At 33.7% G+C, this 21,801-nt stretch overlaps 1 protein-coding gene across 1 annotated transcript; it reads right to left on the bottom strand.

Moving 5' to 3' along the window:
* Nucleotides 1-2,742: 2,742 nt before the first annotated feature.
* Nucleotides 2,743-21,354, bottom strand: LOC111046297 (cyclin-dependent kinase 2-interacting protein). The gene is made up of 5 exons (XM_039421945.1): nt 21,049-21,354; nt 14,599-14,770; nt 13,141-13,219; nt 11,164-11,284; nt 2,743-3,013 (listed from the first exon to the last, which is right to left on the bottom strand). Exons 1-5 carry the CDS (start codon nt 21,116-21,118, stop codon nt 2,817-2,819), a joined length of 639 nt encoding a protein of 212 aa, XP_039277879.1. The 5' UTR covers nt 21,119-21,354; the 3' UTR covers nt 2,743-2,816.
* Nucleotides 21,355-21,801: the final 447 nt, after the last annotated feature.

Below are 21,801 nucleotides of genomic sequence, written 5' to 3'. Positions count from 1 at the left end.
GAAGATTTTATCAATAACAAAAGTTCATTTGGATAGACGAGGATATGTGAAACGTAACAGTGGTGTAAAGTCTCGCTTAATTCAAATGCTGTTTCCTGTTAAAAAAACAAGTAAGAGAGGTTCTGGCTTATTGAAATTTGCAAAAAATACTTCTAGCAATAGAATTTACCAATATTATGACAACTATGACGAATTGGTTCAGAGACTTCATTTATTAAAATCATCAGAACTTGCCGGGCACTCAGCTCATGATGTTGAGATCGCATCAATTATAGAAGAATTGCGTGAAGGTAAAATTATTGTTTAGTTGCAGAATGAGCGTGCACAGATTCGGAGGTAAAAGCGAGAGAGTCGCTGCGAAAAAAGACATTGTATGGAATGAACCAGATCTTACCAGTTTAGTGAGAGAATAATACAGGCAATTAATCAACAGGGTGTTAGTGAATCTCTACATTCGTATTTAGATTCGCAATTATCTAATATAGTTAAGAATATTGGATTGAACAAGATCGAAAAGGAACACATCTTCAGTACATTACAACAGTTATCTGACACTATCGATAGGGGACTTAAAGAGAAATCTATCAATTTGGAGAATTCTCTTCATGATCTCAAATCAACAACAGAGATATTCAGATCACACTTGAATACGATCAACGATAATAAAGTTGACAAGAATTATTTGGATGAGAAATTGAAAGTTATCTCAGACAAGATTAAAGATTTGCAAGTATTAGATAGAAATTATCTGAATACTAGATTGAAACAGCTTAGCACAGAACTTTTTACTAGAGTAAATGAAACTCATTCATTATCTGTTGATAAGGAATATTTGGATAAAACTGTGCGGACATTGAATAACATTGTTATAACAAAACAAGAGTTAGAAGATCGATTATCTGCAATGAGTAATACGATAAAGACAAATCTTATGGAGGGATTGAACAATTTGTTTCAAAAAACGATTGAATACATTGCTAACTACGTTTAGCGAAACTTATGTATTGAAAAATGATCTGAGTAGTGAAATGCAAGCATTTATTAAGAAAGATGAATTACAAGCTACACTCAAATCAATTCGTGAGGAAATAGCAACTTCAATTAAAAATACAGAGAATGATGAAGTGACAAGATTACAATGTTCGGTTGCATTCACCGATTATCTCACATTATTTATTCACCGAATAGCATACCAAATAGTGCGAAATTATGCGAAAGTTAGTTTCAATATGAATTGGATAGAAGCGAAATCTCATAATTTGACAGAAGATCAAGTAGGTGATTTAATCACCGATAAGATGGGTCTCTCAATCTACGGCGATGTTCTAAAACCCTAAAGTTAGGATCAATCTTTAACCGATTTTCACTATGCAAATTGCTTGGGAGAAATAGCTACATTCTATTTCAATCTTCACATGCATTTTTCCAAGCTGAAACAAGAGTATGTACGTGTTAATGTACGAATTAGAACAGAGATGCATTCGTCCTTGTGAACTCTGCAAAAACGTGCCGATACTCGAGTATTGAATTAGAGCGGAACTGCATTTGTCCTTGTAAGCTATGTGAACTGAAATTGCAAACGTGACAATAGTGACGTATTGAATTAGAGCACAACAGCAATCGTGCTTGTATGCTCTCCGAAGTGAAATTTTGAAACATGTTAATCATCAGGTAAGAGCAGAATTGGTGCGTAATGATAACACTCAAGGTTGTCTCACACTAAGCAATCGTTGCTACATGGTGTTGTGAAAACTACAACAAGAAATGACAATGTTTTTCAGTTTGATAATATGTTAAGAATGTAAGATTTGGTGAGAATGATTTATATCAATATAGATTCAGAAAAGAACTTTGAATTCACTATTATTCTTCCAAAGAATATTCAACTATGCTTGCCACATAAAGAGTTTTGAAAAAGATGGGATTTGAATCTTACTACTGGACATATATTCTTGGAAGAATGATAAAATCTCATCTAGAATTTATGATAGTAAGAAGATCGTTTCACTTAAATCTCCCAGTGTTCATTGTGTGTACAACTCGTTGTCTAGATTATGTTTCAGTTAAATTTGAGAGTAAGATATTCATTTCACAAGAAGTTTGTTTCACTCAAATCTGACAGTGTTCGTTGTGTACAACCCATAAACATGTTTCAGTTAAGTTCGTTTCACTTGAATCTGTCAGTAGATTACCTCTCTCTCACACACACATATCTCTCTCTCTACTATTAATCATCAAATAGACTATGACTAAATGTAATTGAGCATGACTAAATGTAATTAGCCATGACTATATTAACTAGAGCATGACAAGAGAGAGAGAGAGTATCATCTTCCTCTCCTTCTTCTTCTCCTTCTTCTTCTCCTTCTTCTTCCTCTTCTTCTTCTCCTTCTTCTTCCTCTTCTTCTTCTCCTTCTTCTTCCTCTTCTTCTTCCTCTAGAGAGAGAGAGAGAGAGGTTCTTCTAAGGGGGCGGGGGAGGTGCCGCAGGAGCGGGGGAGGTGCGGGGAAGGTAGGATGGGTGCGGGGGGAAGGGGGGAAGGTAGGATGGGTGCGGGGGAGGGGGGAGGGGGGGAAAAGTCGTAAAAAAGGCGGTTAAAAACCGGGTTATGTATCTACTAATGTGGAAGATTATCATGATGGGCACATAAAGGGGGTTAAAATGAGCGGAAATGTAGAGAAGGTAGAGTAAGGAGTAAGTGACAGAGGAAAAGAGAATGAGGAGCAAAGAGAGAGAGTATTGCGAGTAAATTAATCAGGATTTAAATTTAACCGGCTTTCTTGCAACCGGGCCTGTATATATTTTCTTGTTTAAAACTTATATATGACCAGTCTCTTTCAAAATGGCAGCTAGAGCAAGACGTACATTGCTACTAATATATGGTTCTAATACCCAGGATGTTCTATAAAATATCAAGTCAGACTCTTCGCTAAGGTGAGCGATATTATCTTTGACGAATATTTTCAACTCCAGTTCCTTACAATAAGCTTCACATATTTCATCCACCACTTCACCTAAAAAAGACAAAAGAATTTAATTTATCAGAAGACATTCCACGTCGAGTTCCAGTACATTCGAATTAAAAATAATATTGAAATCACATTCATAAATCAAAACGCATGAGTTCGATGATAAATACAAGACACTCGCAAATGCTTCAAGTTTTGAAACTATCAAGACTCGATTATTTATTTATCATTTACAATCAACTCAAGGACAAAGAAACAGACTACAGTCCAAAATTTCTTTTCATCCCAATTTCATAAGATAAATAGTCCAAATAAAGGTTATGTGCGACTTTCCAATTCTTCACTAATTTCCACATTGAAACAAAACACAAACACTTGAAACAATTATTTGTGAATATTTGAGAAAATTTCCAGTTTGATTGATTATGTTAAAAATTTTCTCAAATTTACAAATAATCGAGTCTTGTTAATGCCAAAGCTTTAAGCATTCGCGGATGTCTCGTATTTATTATCATTATTATTTTTCTAAGTTCTACTTGCTATAAAAAGTTATTCAGGAGTTTCAATTCCCTTTTTAATTTTTCATCGAGAATGATAAGCAATTTTATGGCGATTTTTATAACAATAATATTGTTTAAGGGTTTAAAGGGTTTGACAAGAAATACATTGGAAAGGACACACAGATGTGGGTTATGAGGTGGATTTTCAAGGCAAGGGGTGAGCTGATCCATTTGAACTATAAACCTTGGGTAGCTAATGAGAAAACTATATTTGCTCGATGTGCAATCAAAAGGAGGCTGAGGATGTATTCCATTTCACTGCTCGATGCCCTTGTTTTGAAGGAATGGAGGAAGAAATGGTTTGGTGTTGTTGAACAATCAAGGGAAGAGTTTACTATGTACATGAACGGCAAAGATTGGAAGAAACTAGCCTCTTACTGTAGAGAAGCCTGGAATTACAGACATGTTCTCACCCAGGAATTTAATTGGTAGAAAAAAAGTAAATTCGTATGGCTTTTGTTGGTGGGGAGTCCCTTGCGGGAAGGTTCCACCGCCTGAATATATAATTTGAGCCGTCAATGGGCCTTACGACTGTCATACTTCAGCCGGGACCGACAGTTTAACGTGCCCATCCGATAACACGGGAGTGATCTGGTTAAAAAACTTTTGGTTGTGAGAGGGTTTGAACCCGGGATCTCTATGCTGCTACGCAAGCACTCTATCCACTAGACCACGGATCACTCCGTGATTTTTTTAAATTGGTAGAGCTAGCATTGGCTACTTTGTCGAGGCACTCACTACTTGATTTTTGGTATCAGTTATAATTGTTATTTTCTGCTCTCTTTAACATTCTGTTTATTTTAGTTCAAGCCTTGAATGTTTTTTGTTTTATTTTTGAGTTTGTTTCAATTTGAGGATTCAATCTTTCTCATTGTATAATCACTTACTTAACTGACTAGATCATTACACTCTACATTATAATTATTGCTTACTGTGTTACAACTTGATTCATCATTATTTCGTATAATTTTTGTATTTTCCTATACACTTGGATCATATTTATGTATTTTCCACAATCGCATTTTTTCCGACTTTCCGGCTGGCGATCGTGTGATCAAGCCGTAAATGTGTGTTTGATTATTGTGTATTTATAGTTTAATGGAGAATAAAAGCATTTTTCTATTCTATTCTATTCTTGTTTAAGGTTTTATTTTTTGGATATGATGCATAATTATTGTTTCCAGCTTATTTATTTTCTTCTGTGATTCAATTTCCAGAAAGATTTCAAATAACTGAAACACAATATTGAATCCTATGATGGGAAATGACAAAGTTGGAACTTCCTGCTCGGAATCAGATCAACCAGTTGTCGCATCTTTATATTGACCGGATGGTAGTTTTATGAAGTATTCGCTTAGAATTTTGACTATAGTAAGGTCCACGTCATAATAGCAGTGGAGAAAGATAAAAAAACAGCGTTGCCTATTCCATTCTGCCTTCCACTGCCTTCTACAGAGGATAACTGATGTAATAATAACTGTTCATTCTTGATGAAATAGTTATTTGTGCAACTAGTGCGCAAAGTGACAGTTTGCTGCACCGAAAGAAACGTTTAGTTTCGTTTGGTTTCTTGAGTGCAGCAGAGGAACTTTGCGCACGTATTTCACATTAAATTTTTCCTACAGTTACCATTGAATTTTTACCACTAAATTTTAGCAAATTTAGAAAATAATTATCCATGCAGAAGCACTTTTAGAGATCTTAGGCTGCTCACTCTACCATCCATATATATCTATCGCGTCTTACTTTACACTGCAGATAGAATTGGTACCTTAAGAAAGAATTCAGATGTTCATAAATATTTTACACGTGGTAGTAGAAATCCGTTCATTGAACATCATAGGTTAAAATTTTCAGATAAGTCCGATTGTTTATGGCTTGCAACTTTTCAGCAAGCTGCCTAAAATTTGTCAAAGTCAAGTAGGCCTAATTTTAAGAGAGATTTGTATGCATTTCTGGTTGACAAGGCATATTATAGTGTTGAAGAGTTTTTAAATGATAGGGTGTTATAATTTGTTCAACTGTAAAATTACAGTTATTTTTTGTATGTAAAGTGTAGAAGAATGTTATAATTTATGTGACGTGCAATATTTTTGTAAGCTTCTTTTATTCTATTTATTTATTTCATGTATTTTTCAATACCTGTTGACATGGCCAGTTGTAAAGTGTTTTGGCTTAATAAAGTTGAATTTTGAATTTTTGAATATGAAAAGTGGGTAATTATGGGTAAAATGATGGCTGAAATCCATCAAATGTTTGTGTGCATAATTTTGTTATTAATAACAACTTTATTTATTTTAAACTTGATAATCCAATTGAAAATTAATAATCGATAATTTATTAAAATTAAAAATTGAATTGATCTAATTAATTTGAAAATTCAAATAATTTTGAGTAAATCTCAATTTCTAAAGTTTTTCTACCAATCAATCTATGAATGAAAAAAGTATTATTTGAAATAATGAATAATTAATAATATTCAAAATGTATAATTTAATGAGTTCTCATTTTTATTTATTTGAAAATCAGAAAAAATATAGATAGAACAAATTTGCATTCTAAATACACGCCAACAATGTCAACAGCTGATTGGAATGGCTGCAAGATAATACGCAAAGTATTAAGAGTACGCAAAGTAATACTTTGCGCACTAGAGCGGAAAAGTAATTCTTTGCGTTCTGTAATCAGTGCAGGAATGGTCACTTTTCAAGGAAACTGTAGGAAAAATATATTTTCCTACAGTTACGTTGAAAAGTGGCCATTGCTGCACTGATTACAGAACGCAAAGAATCACTTTTCCGCTCTAGTGCGGGAAAAATTTTTCTGCACTCCAGATTTGCAACATGGCAACGCAAAATACTTAGTAGGTTATATGGAGCAACAGTGCAGCAAAATCAAAATGAAGTTGGTAACAGTGACTGCTGTGGCTGCTGTAGTGAGCAGAGGTGCAACGAAGCACAACGCGCTAATTATTACTATTATATTATATCGAGGACAGCAACAGCACAGTGCCACCACAGCACACACCACACAGCTGCCTCGCCATTCAAACACTACTAAGTTATTTGATGGATATCAGGCAATTTTACCCATAATTACCCACTTTTCATATTCAATGGTAACTGTAGGAAAAACTTAATGTGAAATACGTGCGCAAAGTTCCTCTGCTGCACTCAAGAAACCATTCCGCCCTCGCCTACGGCTCGGGCGTAAACGTTTCTTTCGGTGCAGCAAACTGTCACTTTGCGCACTAGTTGCACAAATAACTATTCTCAATGATTTAATAATTCTTATAATGTAAATATTTATTTAATAACAATTCCTTCAATTGAGATTAAATACTTTCTATTATTTTATTTCTTCAAAGAATTTGGAAAGATACAGTGTATATCTAGGCATTTGAGACTCATGAGCTATATTGTTGTGTATCTGCCATACGCCAAATAAATAAATTTCTTCATTGTTGAAGAAGGATCTGGCAACGTTGCGGAGCTGAAAAAGGATAACGCTATCTGCTTTGTTGAATGATAGACAAGATTTTCAACACCAATGCCAATCATATACTGCCATTATAACGTTGGACTCACTATAGATGAGCCACAAGAACGGTGAAGTGATAAAAACATGATATGACAGGAAGTTTAATTAAATCATACTTCAAGTGGGAAAACTCATGTATAAGATTTGAAAAACGGTTCCCAAAAAATGTCTTCGATTTCCTTTAATGATTTCCCCATTTAATGAGGGTTTTTAGAGACTGGAAATGGAGTTCCCAGTGATATAGCAGATTTTTCCAATAATTGGAGAGGCGTTGGATAGTCTCATGGGTATTGAGTGAGTTCAATCTCTTTAATTTGGTTTTCCATGAAGAACTGATTGCATTCACAATGGAAATTGATTCAATCATTGACATAGCAGTCAGACGTTTTGAAAGAGTATTTATTTTTCAGTGGTTTCACACACGAGAATGTTTTCCAACAGTGAGCCTCAATGGTGACAATATTCAATTTTATTTGTGGTTGTTTTGTATTTAAATGATGATTCCAAACAATTACTAATCTTAATGAATCTTATTGTTGAAGTATTTTTTTTCTATGGAAATTTTCATTCATGAGTATTTGTTTCTCAACAGAAGTTCCTTCCAAAAACGTACATAACTTTTCCAAGCTCGGCAAGAAATCTTCTATGCACACTGTTCCAAAAAAAAACATAAGCTTCATCCTGTGTATGTTTGGATTTAGAAAAAAAAACATTCTTACAACAGTTCAAGACTATACAAGTAGACCTATCGAATGTTAATTGAATGAGCGAAGCGATTATAAGTCGATCAGCGTTTGTCTGTTTGTTTGTACCGCAGTAACAGTCCCAGTTATGGTCCGATTTGGATGCAAGTACTTTGAAACAAGGCGCAGAAACTTGAATATTTAAAATTGTTCAATTCATCCCCGTTTCAAGATGGCGGCCCTTTATTCGGAAATTCTACCCTAAAAATCAACCTGACTTTTCAATACCTTATCGGATCATATTCAAATTGGGCTCATTCTCCTCACTGCTTCAAAGCGGTATTATTTCATGTATCACAAAGTAAAAATTTTCAAATTTTTTTGTGTCCCATTTCAAGTTTCAGTTTTTTTATCTCTTTAACCGTGCATCCTAGCTCAAATGAGTAAGGCGGGATGCACACCGGAGAAACGCGTTTCGTGAAAAAAGTTTCAGGAAACGTGAAACGAAAGTTGCTCGCAATCGACTGATAAGATTAAGCAGGGAACGTTTCTTTTGTATGCATGCGCGAGTGAAACGGATTGCATGAAACAAGTTTCATGAAAGAGGGCTTCACGAAATGCGCTTTTCCGGTGTGCATCCCGCCTAAGAGATTTCTATTTTCCAGCGCTCCAAAGCTGTATTATTTCATACATCACATGTCGAAAATTTTAAACATTTCGAATTCGATACTTTTTCAAAGTCCCACATTTCAATTACAATATTACAATTTTATATTATCGTTATTCTAATTGAAGGGGTTATAATACAAGGGGTCCAAGTGACATATTATTAGTTTTGAGAAAATTGAGCCTAAAGTTTACTTACATTAATTAATTCTTCATTCATGAAATGATATTCACCTATTCCTATAACCATTCAGTGTACTTTTACCAAATCAAACGTACAGTTTCATGTCTCAAATCGCTCTCCTTTCTCAATTATCAGCTAAATGGTGATAAGAAGTAACACTTGTGTCCCTTGTTTACCAAACAAAACTCTATTGTCTAGCTACACATAAATCTATCAAATTTACTTGCAATTGAACAATGATTAATTAATTAATTTATTTATTCGTGGACAGAATCACAAATCATATAAATATGATTAGGAAGGAACAACAGGCTTGGACCAAATCTATTCCATTCCCAAATTTTGATAAATTAATAAAATGTCCAAAAAATAGGATGTTTCTACTGTAAAACGTTCAAGTTCAATTTTCGTCCAAAAATATATATAAGCTAAACATTTTGAATTTAGAGAAATTAAAACACCAAACTATATTTGAATATAACACTTAATTATCACTTCATATTGAATTAATCAAGTTATTTTATAAATTTTTGAACCCAAAAATACACACAACTTCTATCACTAAGCACAGCTGTTATAATGACCTCATTGTAATATTATCTAATTCGCTATTATTGTTTTTTGAGGTATCTTTTGTTTGGTGACATGGCTTAATCAAGGTTCAATTAGATTTGATGGATACGAGCAACCGTTGTCCTGTAAACAAGGGACCCAAGTCACTTGGACCCCTTGTTCAATCAAATAAGCAGCTGTTTGAAAATGTAGTTTAAAAATCTGGTGTGGTACACTCACACAACTTTCCTTGCTCATATTTGAAACTACGATCAGACTTCTGTATATGTGTATATATAATTGTTTTCAGAGTACTTTTTCCTTTGTGTAAATTGTGAAACTCGATGATTTTTTAGTCCTCATTTTTTAAAGTCGTCAAAACAGCTGTTCTACAGAAGAAATATCTCGACTATGTGTTCTTTTTATGAACTACGCTACCTACCTACCTCATGCACGAGAAGGAGGTTACTAAGTACATTTATCAAGGATGGGGTGGACCCCCCTTTAGTTTCCCAGAAAGGAGACTCATGCCAGTTGATAGAGCTGATAAATAACTATACAGGGTATGAATTTGAAAAAAATCGGTCAAGTTATTTTTGAGAAAATCGTGAAAACATGGTTTTTTAGTAATTATCCGCCATTTTTCTCAATAAATAGCTATAAATAGCTATCCATGGTATAAATTTGAAGGAAATCGTTGGAGCCGTTTTCGAGAAAACCGTGAAAAAAAATGGTTTTTTAGTCATTATCCGCCATTTTTCTCAAGTATATTACGGAGCTCCTGAAATTTTCCCAAAATGACACTCATGCCAGTTGATAGGGCTTATGAATAAATCCATGGTATAAATTTGAAGAAAATCGTTAGAGCCGTTTTCAAGAAAACCGTGAAAAACATGGTTTTTTAGTCATTATCCGCCATTTTTCTCAAGTATATTACGGAGCTCCTGAAATTTTCCCAGAAATGAGACTCATGCCAGTTGATAGGGCTTATGGATAGCTATCCATGGTATAAATTTGAAGAAAATCGTTAGAGCCGTTTTTGAGAAAACCGTGAAAAGCATGGTTTTTTAGTAATTATCCGCCATTTTTTCCGCCATCTTGGATTGGATTTTATTGAATTCCTTATTGTCGGGTCCTCATGGTATAAGGACCTTAAGTTTAAAATTTCAAGTCAATCGGTTAATTAGGAATGGAGTTATCGTGTTCACAGACATACACACATACACACATACACACACACACATACACACACACCAACACCCAAAAATCATGTTTTTGGACTCAGGGGACCTTGAAACGTATAGAAAACTTGAAATTGGGGTACCTTAATTTTTTTTGGAAAGCAATACTTTCCTTACCTATGGTAGTAGGGCAAGGAAAGTAAAAATGCTACACCAGATGTCAGCACTGATTAGACACGCTTATACCTCTTATAATAATAGATTTTTACCACTTTCAGCTATCGATTACTGTAGCTAACTCAAACAAAAAATGAAAATGTCACTTGGACCCCTTGTATTCTGACCCCTCAATAGCATTTAATCTTTATTCTCATTGATTAATTATCTATACTTTGTAAAATTCGTTGAATAATTAGCATTAGCGTCATTTAATGTAAATTAGTGTATAAGCCAGTAAATATTGTAACATACATAAATAAATAGATCTAATCTAATCTAATTTCAAGTTTCAGATTTTTTATCTCTCCAACCCTGCATCCTAGCTAAAAAGAGTAAAGAACTCTTCTATTTCTCAGCGGCTTCCACCGATACTATTGCATATTATATTATCATCAACTCTAAATCAAATTTGTTTGTGTGTGAATAGGCGGGCATATGAGTGGGTAGTGCAATGTTAGTGAGTGTAGCGAGTTCTACTGTTTTCTGAACTACTAGTAAAGAGAACGATATTAAAAAATGTATTCAAACTGACTCCCCAAGAATTTCAAAGAAAATGAACTAGAAAAAAACCACACCACAATAAACTGAATACTAATTGAAAAAAGTTTACCGAATATTTCTGAAGGCCATGTAGAAAACATTGGCGTATCACTTGTACCCCTCAATGTTTCCAACTTGTCAATACCATACAGTTCTTCTATGCACCTTTTCATTAGCATCACAGAATTGCTCTGGAATTGAAAATTAGGATTGAATTAATAAGCTTATTCACTCTTATATTATCGATTAGTTTCATAATAAAACATGACATGCGCAATAATCTAATTTATATGATATTACAGACAAGAGAAAAAGATGCAATAATATTTTCAAATACTTTCAGATTTAGAGAGTGGGAAGATAATGGAATATAGATAATAAGAATTGAGATAACCTTCAGCATGGTGTAGAATTGATGTATGATGCTGATCAGATCATTATAGGTTTAAACAATCAACATACGAGTATTTCCATGATATCGTTTCTCTAGGAAGGTGAAATAGAACTTGAAGAGAATTCCAACAATTTTTCCATGGTTGAAAGTATTTTGAATCAAACCGGATTTTCAAACACAATCAGAGCAGCAATAAGTGGGTCACAAATGCCATCAACATTTAAAACACATCAGGACACAAAAATAAATTCCGACATCTAATAACACAATACCAATTCTACATTACATTAGACAATGGTGTCATTTATGCATATTCACATGCATAGAAAAACCCTGATAATAAAAAATATGGAAATTTTTATTCTCATTTAAAGCCTAATGAAGTTATAAAAACAATTTTGATAAATAGATAAGTTTACTTCAAACCGAATAATGAATATAATTAAGGGCAGGTTTCCGAGCTCGGGATTTACCTAAGTTCTAGACTTTAAACAGCTGGAGTCAGAAAATTGGCTTTTTGAAACGGGGCGAAGTCGCAGTTTTTATGAAAGTAGTCGCAGTTTTTATTTTCTCATTTCTATTATTGGGAACGTTTTTCCTTGACGAAATTAAACATTCCTAAATAATTCAAAATAGCTGAAACTACACTATTTCTCTTCATTCTATTTTGTGTCAATTTTAAAGTTTTTCGAAATTCAATTCAAACGTGACTATAACGACTACGAATAGTCACGTTTAAATTTAATTTCGAAAAACTAGAAAATTGAAAACAAAATAAAATAGAGTAGTTTCAGCTATTTTGAGTTACGGTATTTAGAAATGCTTAATTTAGTCAAGAAAAACGTTTCCAATTATAGAAATGAGAAAATAAAGATTGTAATAAAAACTGCGACTACACCCGTTTCGGAAAGCCAATTTTCTCCAGCTGTTTAAAGTCTAGAACTTAGGTAAATCCAGAGCTCGGAAACCGGCCCTTAAAAAACTACAATATCACAGATAAAACATATTTCCATTCCTGATAAGATTTTAAAACTGAGTGACAGCTTTAAAAATAACGAATCTTGTGATAAATAGGACAAAAATGCGCGATGGGAAATGTTCAAATCTTAGACAAAATATACTTTTAGAATAATTGCTTGAATTTTATTGAAGCATTGAACAATCTCTATCATTTATGACTCTTGAAGATTTCATATAAAACATTAAAAATCTTCAATCCTTTGATATTCCAGTAATCTTCTACAATCTACAATCCCATTTCTATTATAGAGAATAACATAAGATTGAGAAAATCATATTCATAACGGACATACATCATCGAAATGCTGAAGAAATGGTACAGAAAACTGAATGACAAAGTGAGCTTCATTTTATTACGAATGTCTTGTATATTAGGGAACTATGATTATCATTCTGCGTCTTTTTATAAATTTTCATTTGCTTTTTTTTATTGGAGCAACTGGATTCTTTAAAATCTAGATCCCCCTGTATAGGAGAACATTGGATACCATTTAACTCTATCTGATGAACAGATAACTCAATTTGTTGACAGAGAGAGGTGAGTGGTTGATTAAATAAAAGTACCCAAATATACTCATCTATTGAATAATAAAATAATTGCTATAAAAATGACCAACTGAATGCATCACTTACCATTTCACAACACAGTAGATCTAAACTGTCACAAACATCGGAAAGACCAGGAGGATAAACATTCTTCTTGTCTTTAGACCTGATGGAAGAAATAAATACATGAGTGTATTCAGTATCACAATGAATTACTGTATTTTACTGTGTATTTTTTATATTACTGTACTTTAGAAATATTATGATGAATCTGATACAGAGATAAAGTATAAAAAATTAATATTGCTTCCGTAATCAAGATTCAGATTCATTTATTGTCAGAACACTTTAACAAAAATGCAAGACAAAGTCAACAATTCAATAAAAAATTCTAAAATATAACAATAACGTTGATAGTAATCACAGTCACATTGTAATATATATAAAAATAAGACGAAGATAAGCAAATTCTATATAATATAAGAAACATTTTTAAAACAGGTATATCACAGTTAAGAAAATACAAAAATTTACAATCATTGGTTAAGATTCTTCTACGATTTCTAAAAAAGTATAGTTAATTGCAATTATACGATTTCTAATCAGTAAAATTAATTGCAATTATACAATTTCTAATCAGTATAGTTGATTTCAATTAAAGTAATTGCTAAGCATTTGTTTTTTTTTAGCCCTACAGCTCAATATAAGCCTTGGCCGCCTCCACTACAACTCTCCAAGTCTCTTGGTCCTCTTTATTTTGTATCAGCCCTCTACATCTCACTTTTAAAATGACCATCTAAAATACTTAATAATAATGAATATTGACATAATATTGATATGGTATGTATATTTTCCTATTTTTACGTAATCATGTGCTCAAAATCTTGTTGATACTTCCATTGCAATGTCAATAAAGTGCAAATTTCAAATTAATTTTACTTATATCCAAAATCAAACTTCATGATTAGAAAATTAAAATATTCATGGATTATCGATCAGTCTATACACTTTCAAAAAAGTTATAGACTATTCAAAAATTCATTGGAAATTCCAAATTAAGTAATACAATGTTCCACATTGTTCCTCAAATTCCTTTCAATTTTTTACAATGTTAAAAAAGTCAGAATTTATTAAACTGATGATTAATTTTTGACATAAGTTGATAAGATCAATTATGATAAGAAATTAAAGTATACATGCAAAGACTTTAACTCTTGGTAGAGAGTTACTGGGAAGGATATTTTTAATATATTCTTTCCAAAGAATGGACATTGATATGTCCAAAGCTCCGCCAATTTATGTAGATACATTAAAATATTATCTTGTATAGTTATTCTAAATTGATTTTTTTTCATATCATTGTGCAGTTCAATAATTATTTTCTTAGATTATGTTATGTAAATTCATCTAAACCTTTGCTGTATTGTAAGCTATTGTATAAGTGTATAAGCCAGTATATATTGTAATCTACATGAAGTACTCAATCAATCAAATACTTTGAAATAAGTTAGAATTAAAGATGGTTTTGGAAGCTCATGTACTTACGAAGTGCTAAGTTTTAGTTGTATCGCCTTATCAACAAGTGATGCACCTTCGACGAGACATTTGTTCCATCTATTAACTAGATTATGCAGATCAGCAGCGTTATCTCTCACTTGTCTTACATTTCCAGTCAAATTGCCAACTTGAGGACTTTTACTCACTGGACTAACTGAAACTGCAAATCATGGAGGATAATAAGATTTGTACAGAGTGGGGCAGAGCCGATTGACGAGTTTGGAAGGGTTATGAGTAATGAACCGTTCAACTTGAGAAACAAATTCTTTAATGGGTTCAATTCAGTTTGAAATATATTTTTTATTGTTAATTTTCGGAAATATCATTTAAATGGCGGCCATAAGCAGCAATATACTAATGTAGCGTATTTTTGAAGTTTTAGAACGCATTTTGACACACTACGTCTAGTAAGGCCTGGATCTCTTCTCTGATTCGCTCCTTTAGTTCTTCCAAGATGTGTGGGCGATCTTTGAAAACTTTATTTTTGAGGTAACCCCATAGAAAAAGATCGCATATGCTTAAATCGGGTGAGCGTGCCGGCCACCTCAAGTCCACCCTTAGTGAGATAAGCCGCCCTGGGAACATTTGTCTCAACACATTCATTGAAATGCGCTCTGTGTTGGCTGTACTTCATCCTGCTAAACCATATTTCTCCCAAACCATGTTTCTCAGCAAGTTCTTCAAATTTGGGGCGCATTGACGGTGATGTTGCCATTCTCAAAGAACTATGGCCCCCACGCTCACCCGATTCAAGCATATGCGATTTTTTCTATGAGATTAATTCAAAAATAAAGTTTCTAAAGATCGCCCACACACCTTGGAAGAACTAGAGGAGCAAATCAGAGAAGAGCCTCACCAATCGCAGTGTGCCAGACTACGTTCTAAAACTTCAAGAATACGCTACATCAGTGTATTGCTGCTTATGACCGCATTATAGTATTGTGCAACTAGTGCGCAAAGTGACAGTTTGCTGCACCGAAAGAAACGTTGGCGAGGGCGGAATGGTTTCTTGAGTGCAGCAAACAAACTTTGCGCACGTATTTGACATTAAATTTTTCCTACAGTTACCATTGAATATGAAAAGTGGGTAATTATGGGTAAAATTTCCTGAAATCCATCAAATGTTTTCCTGTGTAATTTTATTATAAATAGAAACCTTAATTTATTTAAAATTGAATTATAATGATTAGTAATTGAATTGAAAATTTATGTGACTGCTTGAAGGGGGTTTATGTTATGTAAGCATTGAAATGACTATAATGAAGGCACATAATGGCAAGGCAACACTGTTCTCCACTGCCATTATAACGTGGGCCTCACTATGAGTATTACCAACATAATTTTGATTTTTCTGCACTGGTGCACCATATAACCTACTAACTATTTTTTGTTGTCATGCTGCAAATCTGGAGTACGCAAAGTACTCACTTTGCGCACTAGTGCGGAAAAGTGATTCTTTGCGGCCTGCAATTAGTGCAGAAATGCTCACTTTTCAAGGTATCTGTAGGAAAAAGAATGTTTCTTTTTTAAGTTGAACGATTCATTACTTATAACCCTTCCAAACTCGTCAATCGGCTCTGCCCCACCCTGTAATACACAAAACAAACTACGTGAAATGACGATAGAGTATCAGTTATAAAAGCCAAGAAAACTTGAATTCATGGATTGAAGTTATTTATCCATTTCGTAAACACAGAATGTTTAGGAATACAACTAACTAAACAGGGAACCTAATAGAAGTTATTGTTTAAAGTGAGTTATGTAATTTTGATAATATCTGAGATATTAGAACCATGAGAGGATAAGAGGCAGATGGATGAATTATTTCAAGAAACTCCTCAATGAAGAGAATCCACGGGAGAATTATCTATTGAGGAGGGAGAGGTGAATGAGAATGTTGTGCATCAGATAGATAGAGAGAGAGAGGAGGTTGCAGAGGCGTTGGTAAGGCAGGGGGAGTGGATGATATTCCAATAGAGGCCTGGAGAAGTTTGGAAGGCGAAGGAGTGGAGTTATTGTGGGACCTCATGGCAAAGATGTGGGAGCAGGAGGAAATGCCGGATGAATGGTGCAAATTCAATTTAAATTTATTCACAACACACAGAAATACAATAAGAAAAGACAATATACAACAATACAATAACAATATCATGTTATTAACACATTAAATACAATATTGCTAAAATGATGTGTGCTGGAAGAAATTGGGGGAAAATACCTTGCCAACTATGGTTTCCCATGTAAATAAATAAATAAATAAATGTAATAGGCAGGTAGGTATAACAAAGGGAAGGGTGTGTGATAGGGAAGTGGAAGAAGGCAGGTAGATAGACAGGGCTGAGGAAGAGAAGATAGGATGTGAATTAACGATCCAGGAAACGGTTACAATAATTTAAATATTTAAAAAATAGTTGCTTTTTATCCAATTAATGATTTCCTGTTCATTTTCTTTGTAATTTTAGCATTACTGAGATGATGATCCGGAATTTTATTGATTATTATAGTAATTAAATTTCATATTTATTTTCTTTTACAATGCAAATGACACTAACGCAATAATATTATAGAAGATAAAATAATAAGGTAGACTAGTCCTTGTGCTATTTTTCTTCCAAATTTATAGGTGACAAAGTCCAAGATAAGGTTAGAATTTCACGTGTACAAGTTTTTTAAATTTTAGTCAAAAATAAACCAGAAAACTATAAATTTCCAATTTAGATGACTTGAATTGATAAGTAATATTCCACTCAATTACCACTTGAAACTAATACTATCGAGTTATTTTTAAAAAATTGAAACCATTGAAGAAAACACAAACTTGTAAACAGATAAATAAGTTGCCGTCTAATTGTTTCAATATTAGTATTATATATCAAATACTTATTGAAGTAGGATTCAAGCTGTAATGTCTGTCTATTCAATGAGTTGTTGGTGCATGGAAAATTGGTTCTATTTTTTATTAAATATTTAATTACATTTTCAACATATAACTGTCTAACTGTCAAAACCTTGAATTCCTCAAATATAAGGTCAGCGCGGAAAAATCTGGGTATTTTAAATAGATTTAATTATTAATTTCTGCATTATAAACAGTTTTTCCAAATGGGAATTATAACACCTTCCCCATACTGCTTATACTTCTAAAATAAGGGGCATTTGCTTCATTTTCTATGAATAAACGTGAGCAAAACCTTTTGCTCATGCTCATCAAAAAAATAGTTTGAGCATTTGCTCAAAAGTAAAAGCTTTTGCTCAAAATTGTATGAATAAACTAGAGCATTTGCTCAACTTTTGAAGCAAATGCTTCAAAAAAGGTGAGTTTAGTCTAGAGCAGCTTATTACCTTTTGCTCATAGTAAAATGGCTCAACTAATTCGTATGAGGAAGAGGAAACTATACCAGATACGATCACAACCAATAGTTGAGAACTATAAAACTCTTTTTAGATCAACCATGATATATATCACCATTATCCCTACAAAAGAATAAATACAAAAGATATAAAGATATAACCCTGATATATAACACCATTATCCCTACAAAAGAATAAATATAAAAGATATACCTGATATAAAGATAGCCATCACGAAATAGGAAATAGGCATTTAAGAAGATGAGAGTGTAGACGATTATAAGAAGGCTATTGATATTATAAGAATATGCTGAAGATTATTATAGAGATGACATTTTTCACGCTATTATTTCAAAAATCTAAACTCAACTAACCTAAAAGTTTATTCATAAATAGAAAACAGAGCAGACGACGCAAACACAAGCGGTGCCCTCTACTTGCATATTTAGCGCTTCCGTGAGCTATAAAAACAAATTAGGCTACAAAAGCGAATCAGCTGATGAAAAATCTTTAAAATACGTGAGCATTTGCTCCAGAGTTCAGGAGCATAAGGTAAAAGTATAAGGTAAAGCTTATTCATATAAAAATGAGCAAATGCTTTGCTTCTACCTTTTGCTCATGAGCATTTGCTCTGGTTTTATTCATATGGGCCATTGTGTCTCACTAAGCCTTCATTGGCCCATATGAATAAAACCAGAGCAAATGCTCATGAGCAAAAGGTAGAAGCAAAAGCATTTGCTAATTTTTATATGAATAAGCTTCACCTTATACTCTTACCTTACGCTCCTGAACTCTGGAGCAAATGCTCACGTATTTTAAGATTTTTATCAGCTGATTCGCTTTTGTAGCCTCACTTTGTTTTTATAGATCACGGAAGCGCTAAATATATGCAAGTAGGGGCACCGCTTGTGTTTGCATCGTCTGTTCTGTTTTCTATTATGAATAGAGTTTTAGGTTAGTTTAGTTTAGAATTTGGAAATAATAGCATGAAAAATTTCATCTCTATAATAATCTTCACATATTCTTATAATATGTCAAGTCAAATGAAATTTATGATGGAAATAAAATTATTTATTTATTTTAATATCAATAGCCTTCTTATTATCATCAACACTCTCATCTTCTTAAATGCTATTTCCTATTTTGTTATGGCTATTTATATCAGGTAGCTGTATTTATTCTTTTGTAGGAATAATGGTGATATATATCATAGTTGAATCTACAAAGAGTTTATAGTTCTCAACTATTGGTTGTGATCGTATCGGGTATAGTTCTCTCTTCCTTATATGAATTAGTCGAGCCATTTTACTATGAGCAAAAGGTGATAAGCTGCTCTAGACTAGACTCACCTTTTTTGAAGCATTTGCTTCAAAAGTTGAGCAAATGCTCTAGTTTATTCATACAATTTTGAGCAAAAGCTTTTACTTTTGAGCAAATGCTCAAACTATTTTTTTGATGAGCATGAGCAAAAGGTTTTGCTCACGTTTATTCATAGAAAATGAAGCAAATGCTCCATATTTTAGAAGTATGAGCAAATGCTCAACTTTATTCATATGGCCCAATGAGACGGTGATCAGTGAGGAGCAGTTTGGCTTCATGCATGGGAGAGGAACCACAGATGCGATATTTGCGCTTAGGCAGCTGGTGGAGAAGACAAGAGAGACACGATCTGAGCTGCACTTGGCATTTGTGGACTTGGAGAAGGCCTATGATAGGGTACCCAGGCAGGAGCTGTGGCGAAGTATGAGGGAAAGGTTCGCGCCTGAGAAGTATGTTCATCTGGTGAGGGAAATGTACAGAGGAGCCATCACACAAGTGAGAACCATATGTAGGGACGTGAGAATTATGTGGGACGGAGGGTGCAGGATTTGGATCTGGGTAGCAGGAGGAGGCGGGGAAGGCCAAGGATGAGGTGGAGAGACAGAGTGGAGGCTGATCTGCAGGAGAGGGGTTGGCGACTCGGGGAGGAGATGGGACAGGATTTTGTGGAGGAGACGGCTGAAGGAGGGAGATTCCGAACCCATGATTGGGATAAGGCGTAGCCAAAGAAGAAAAAGAGGATCTGAGATCTGAGATATTAGAACAACATTTCAGAATTGATTATTTTACAAAATCTTATTGTTTATAATAAGTTACCGATTAACCAAATAAACTAGTTAGCCTCTTCTGAAGCGGAAATTTTCAATTACACCTGTTTGGAATATTTCAATAACTAATGAAGATACGAACAAACTCGGTTTCATTGGGGTTCCTCGACAAATTATACATAAGACTTGACCATTTCAGAGCTCATTGGAGCCACTAATTACAAAATAAAAATAGGTATAGCCCTAAAACTTTTACATTTCTTCACAAAACTCTTCAAAATTGTTTTGGCTTCCTCTATCGAAATACAGTAGCCTACATGATTATCTTCTAAGTTTTTCATTCTACCTTTAATTTGAACTTAAAGTCTGGACGTGTTTTAGGGCGCAGGACCTTATCTTTAGCAGGGAAGGAGTACCGTAGGCCTACCTACCTCAATACTTAATTTAGGTAGTCTTAGCCTGTATTAAAGTGTTCCTTGCCTGCTTTATAGATTATAGTAGCTTTTATTAGTATAGTTATTGATGCAGGATTGCTGAGCAGCGCGGCCTTTATAGAATGCCCTCGCTTGTATATTATGAGATACAATAATTAGTTTACTTGTAATAGTAAATTAATTCTTCGCGGCCACAGAAAAATAACAATATTCAAACTAACGTGTACTTGGAGAATTCATTTTTTTAGGGTGATGCCTACAAGAGCTTTAAAGGGCTTGTACGTAGGTAATGAAGAGGATGATGATGAGAGATTAGTGTACCTATAGATTTCTAGGTGGGTTCCAAACTACCAGGAAGCAATTTTACAACTTATGATCATATTCAGAGAAGATGAGCCTAGTGGTCACCCTTGAAGGTTGACACTTCTGCAGACACATGATTCTCAACTAGGACTAATTCAAGTACTTTATCAGTGTCAACATCAAGTCCAGCGTATAAAGTTTATAATCTATTAATAGGAATAAATTTCCTTAATTTTTAGATACATACATAAATATATTCTTACCTGTAACTGGTGAAAAAATTGAGTGATCAAATTTAACATATTTTGATGGGGTGCTTGGATTGTCATTCATTATTCTTTATAAAATATTGTAAGTGGGCCTATAACCTTCAATTTCTGAATTAAGTAATACGATAACAGAAACACCCGTTTTTGAGTAAACCAAACGTTATTATAAAAGTATTTATTGTAAGTTAAAGTGGTATTCAACTAAACTGTCGAACTGTGGATTATTCAAATATTGTAAAGTTTGAATATACAATCGAACATAACCTCAATACTTCTTTCTCGTTTGTCACCACTGCCTTTTGAAATGTAAATTTTATAAACTGTAGGTTATGAGAGTGCTTTTTTACGCTCTCCACACAAAACATTGTCAAAGTAGTTAGGCGATTTCACGTTAAGAAGGAGACCAACAATAATGTAACCGAAGTCAAATTTGTTTTGTGAGATTCACCTTATATTGTCAGCATCAACTGTAAATAACATTGATGCGGCTCAGTCATTAAATGCTGACCGTTCCAGTGAGTGTGCGTGATAGTATCCGGCCATAATTTAATATTATTAAATTAACTTTCCATCAGCACATTACAATATTCACCCTATCATATGCCTTAAGCAGGTCTACAATTGCAATGTATTCCGTACCTGCTTGTTAACCTAAAAGCTTTTCTCCACAATATTGATGCACAATAATATTGCTTCTCTTGTGCCCTTGTTCTTTCTGAAGCCAAATTGATCAGCCACGAGATTTGC

This window comes from Nilaparvata lugens, chromosome 2, assembly GCF_014356525.2.
Source record: "Nilaparvata lugens isolate BPH chromosome 2, ASM1435652v1, whole genome shotgun sequence".
Classification (NCBI taxonomy): domain Eukaryota; kingdom Metazoa; phylum Arthropoda; class Insecta; order Hemiptera; family Delphacidae; genus Nilaparvata; species Nilaparvata lugens.
The sequence above is the reverse complement of the archived record's forward strand: the minus strand, read 5'-3'. Positions and strand labels throughout refer to the sequence as shown.

Bases quoted from the DNA above. Each gene is read 5' to 3' on its own strand.
- LOC111046297 (XM_039421945.1), bottom strand. From the start codon at position 21,118: ATGAATGACAATCCAAGCACCCCATCAAAATATGTTAAATTTGATCAC. The intron at 13,220-14,598 runs GTAAGTACATGA...TTCTTCCATCAG, and splicing joins CAACTAAAACTTAGCACTTC to GTCTAAAGACAAGAAGAATG. The intron at 11,285-13,140 runs GTAAGTGATGCA...TTTCAATTCCAG, and splicing joins ATCTACTGTGTTGTGAAATG to AGCAATTCTGTGATGCTAAT.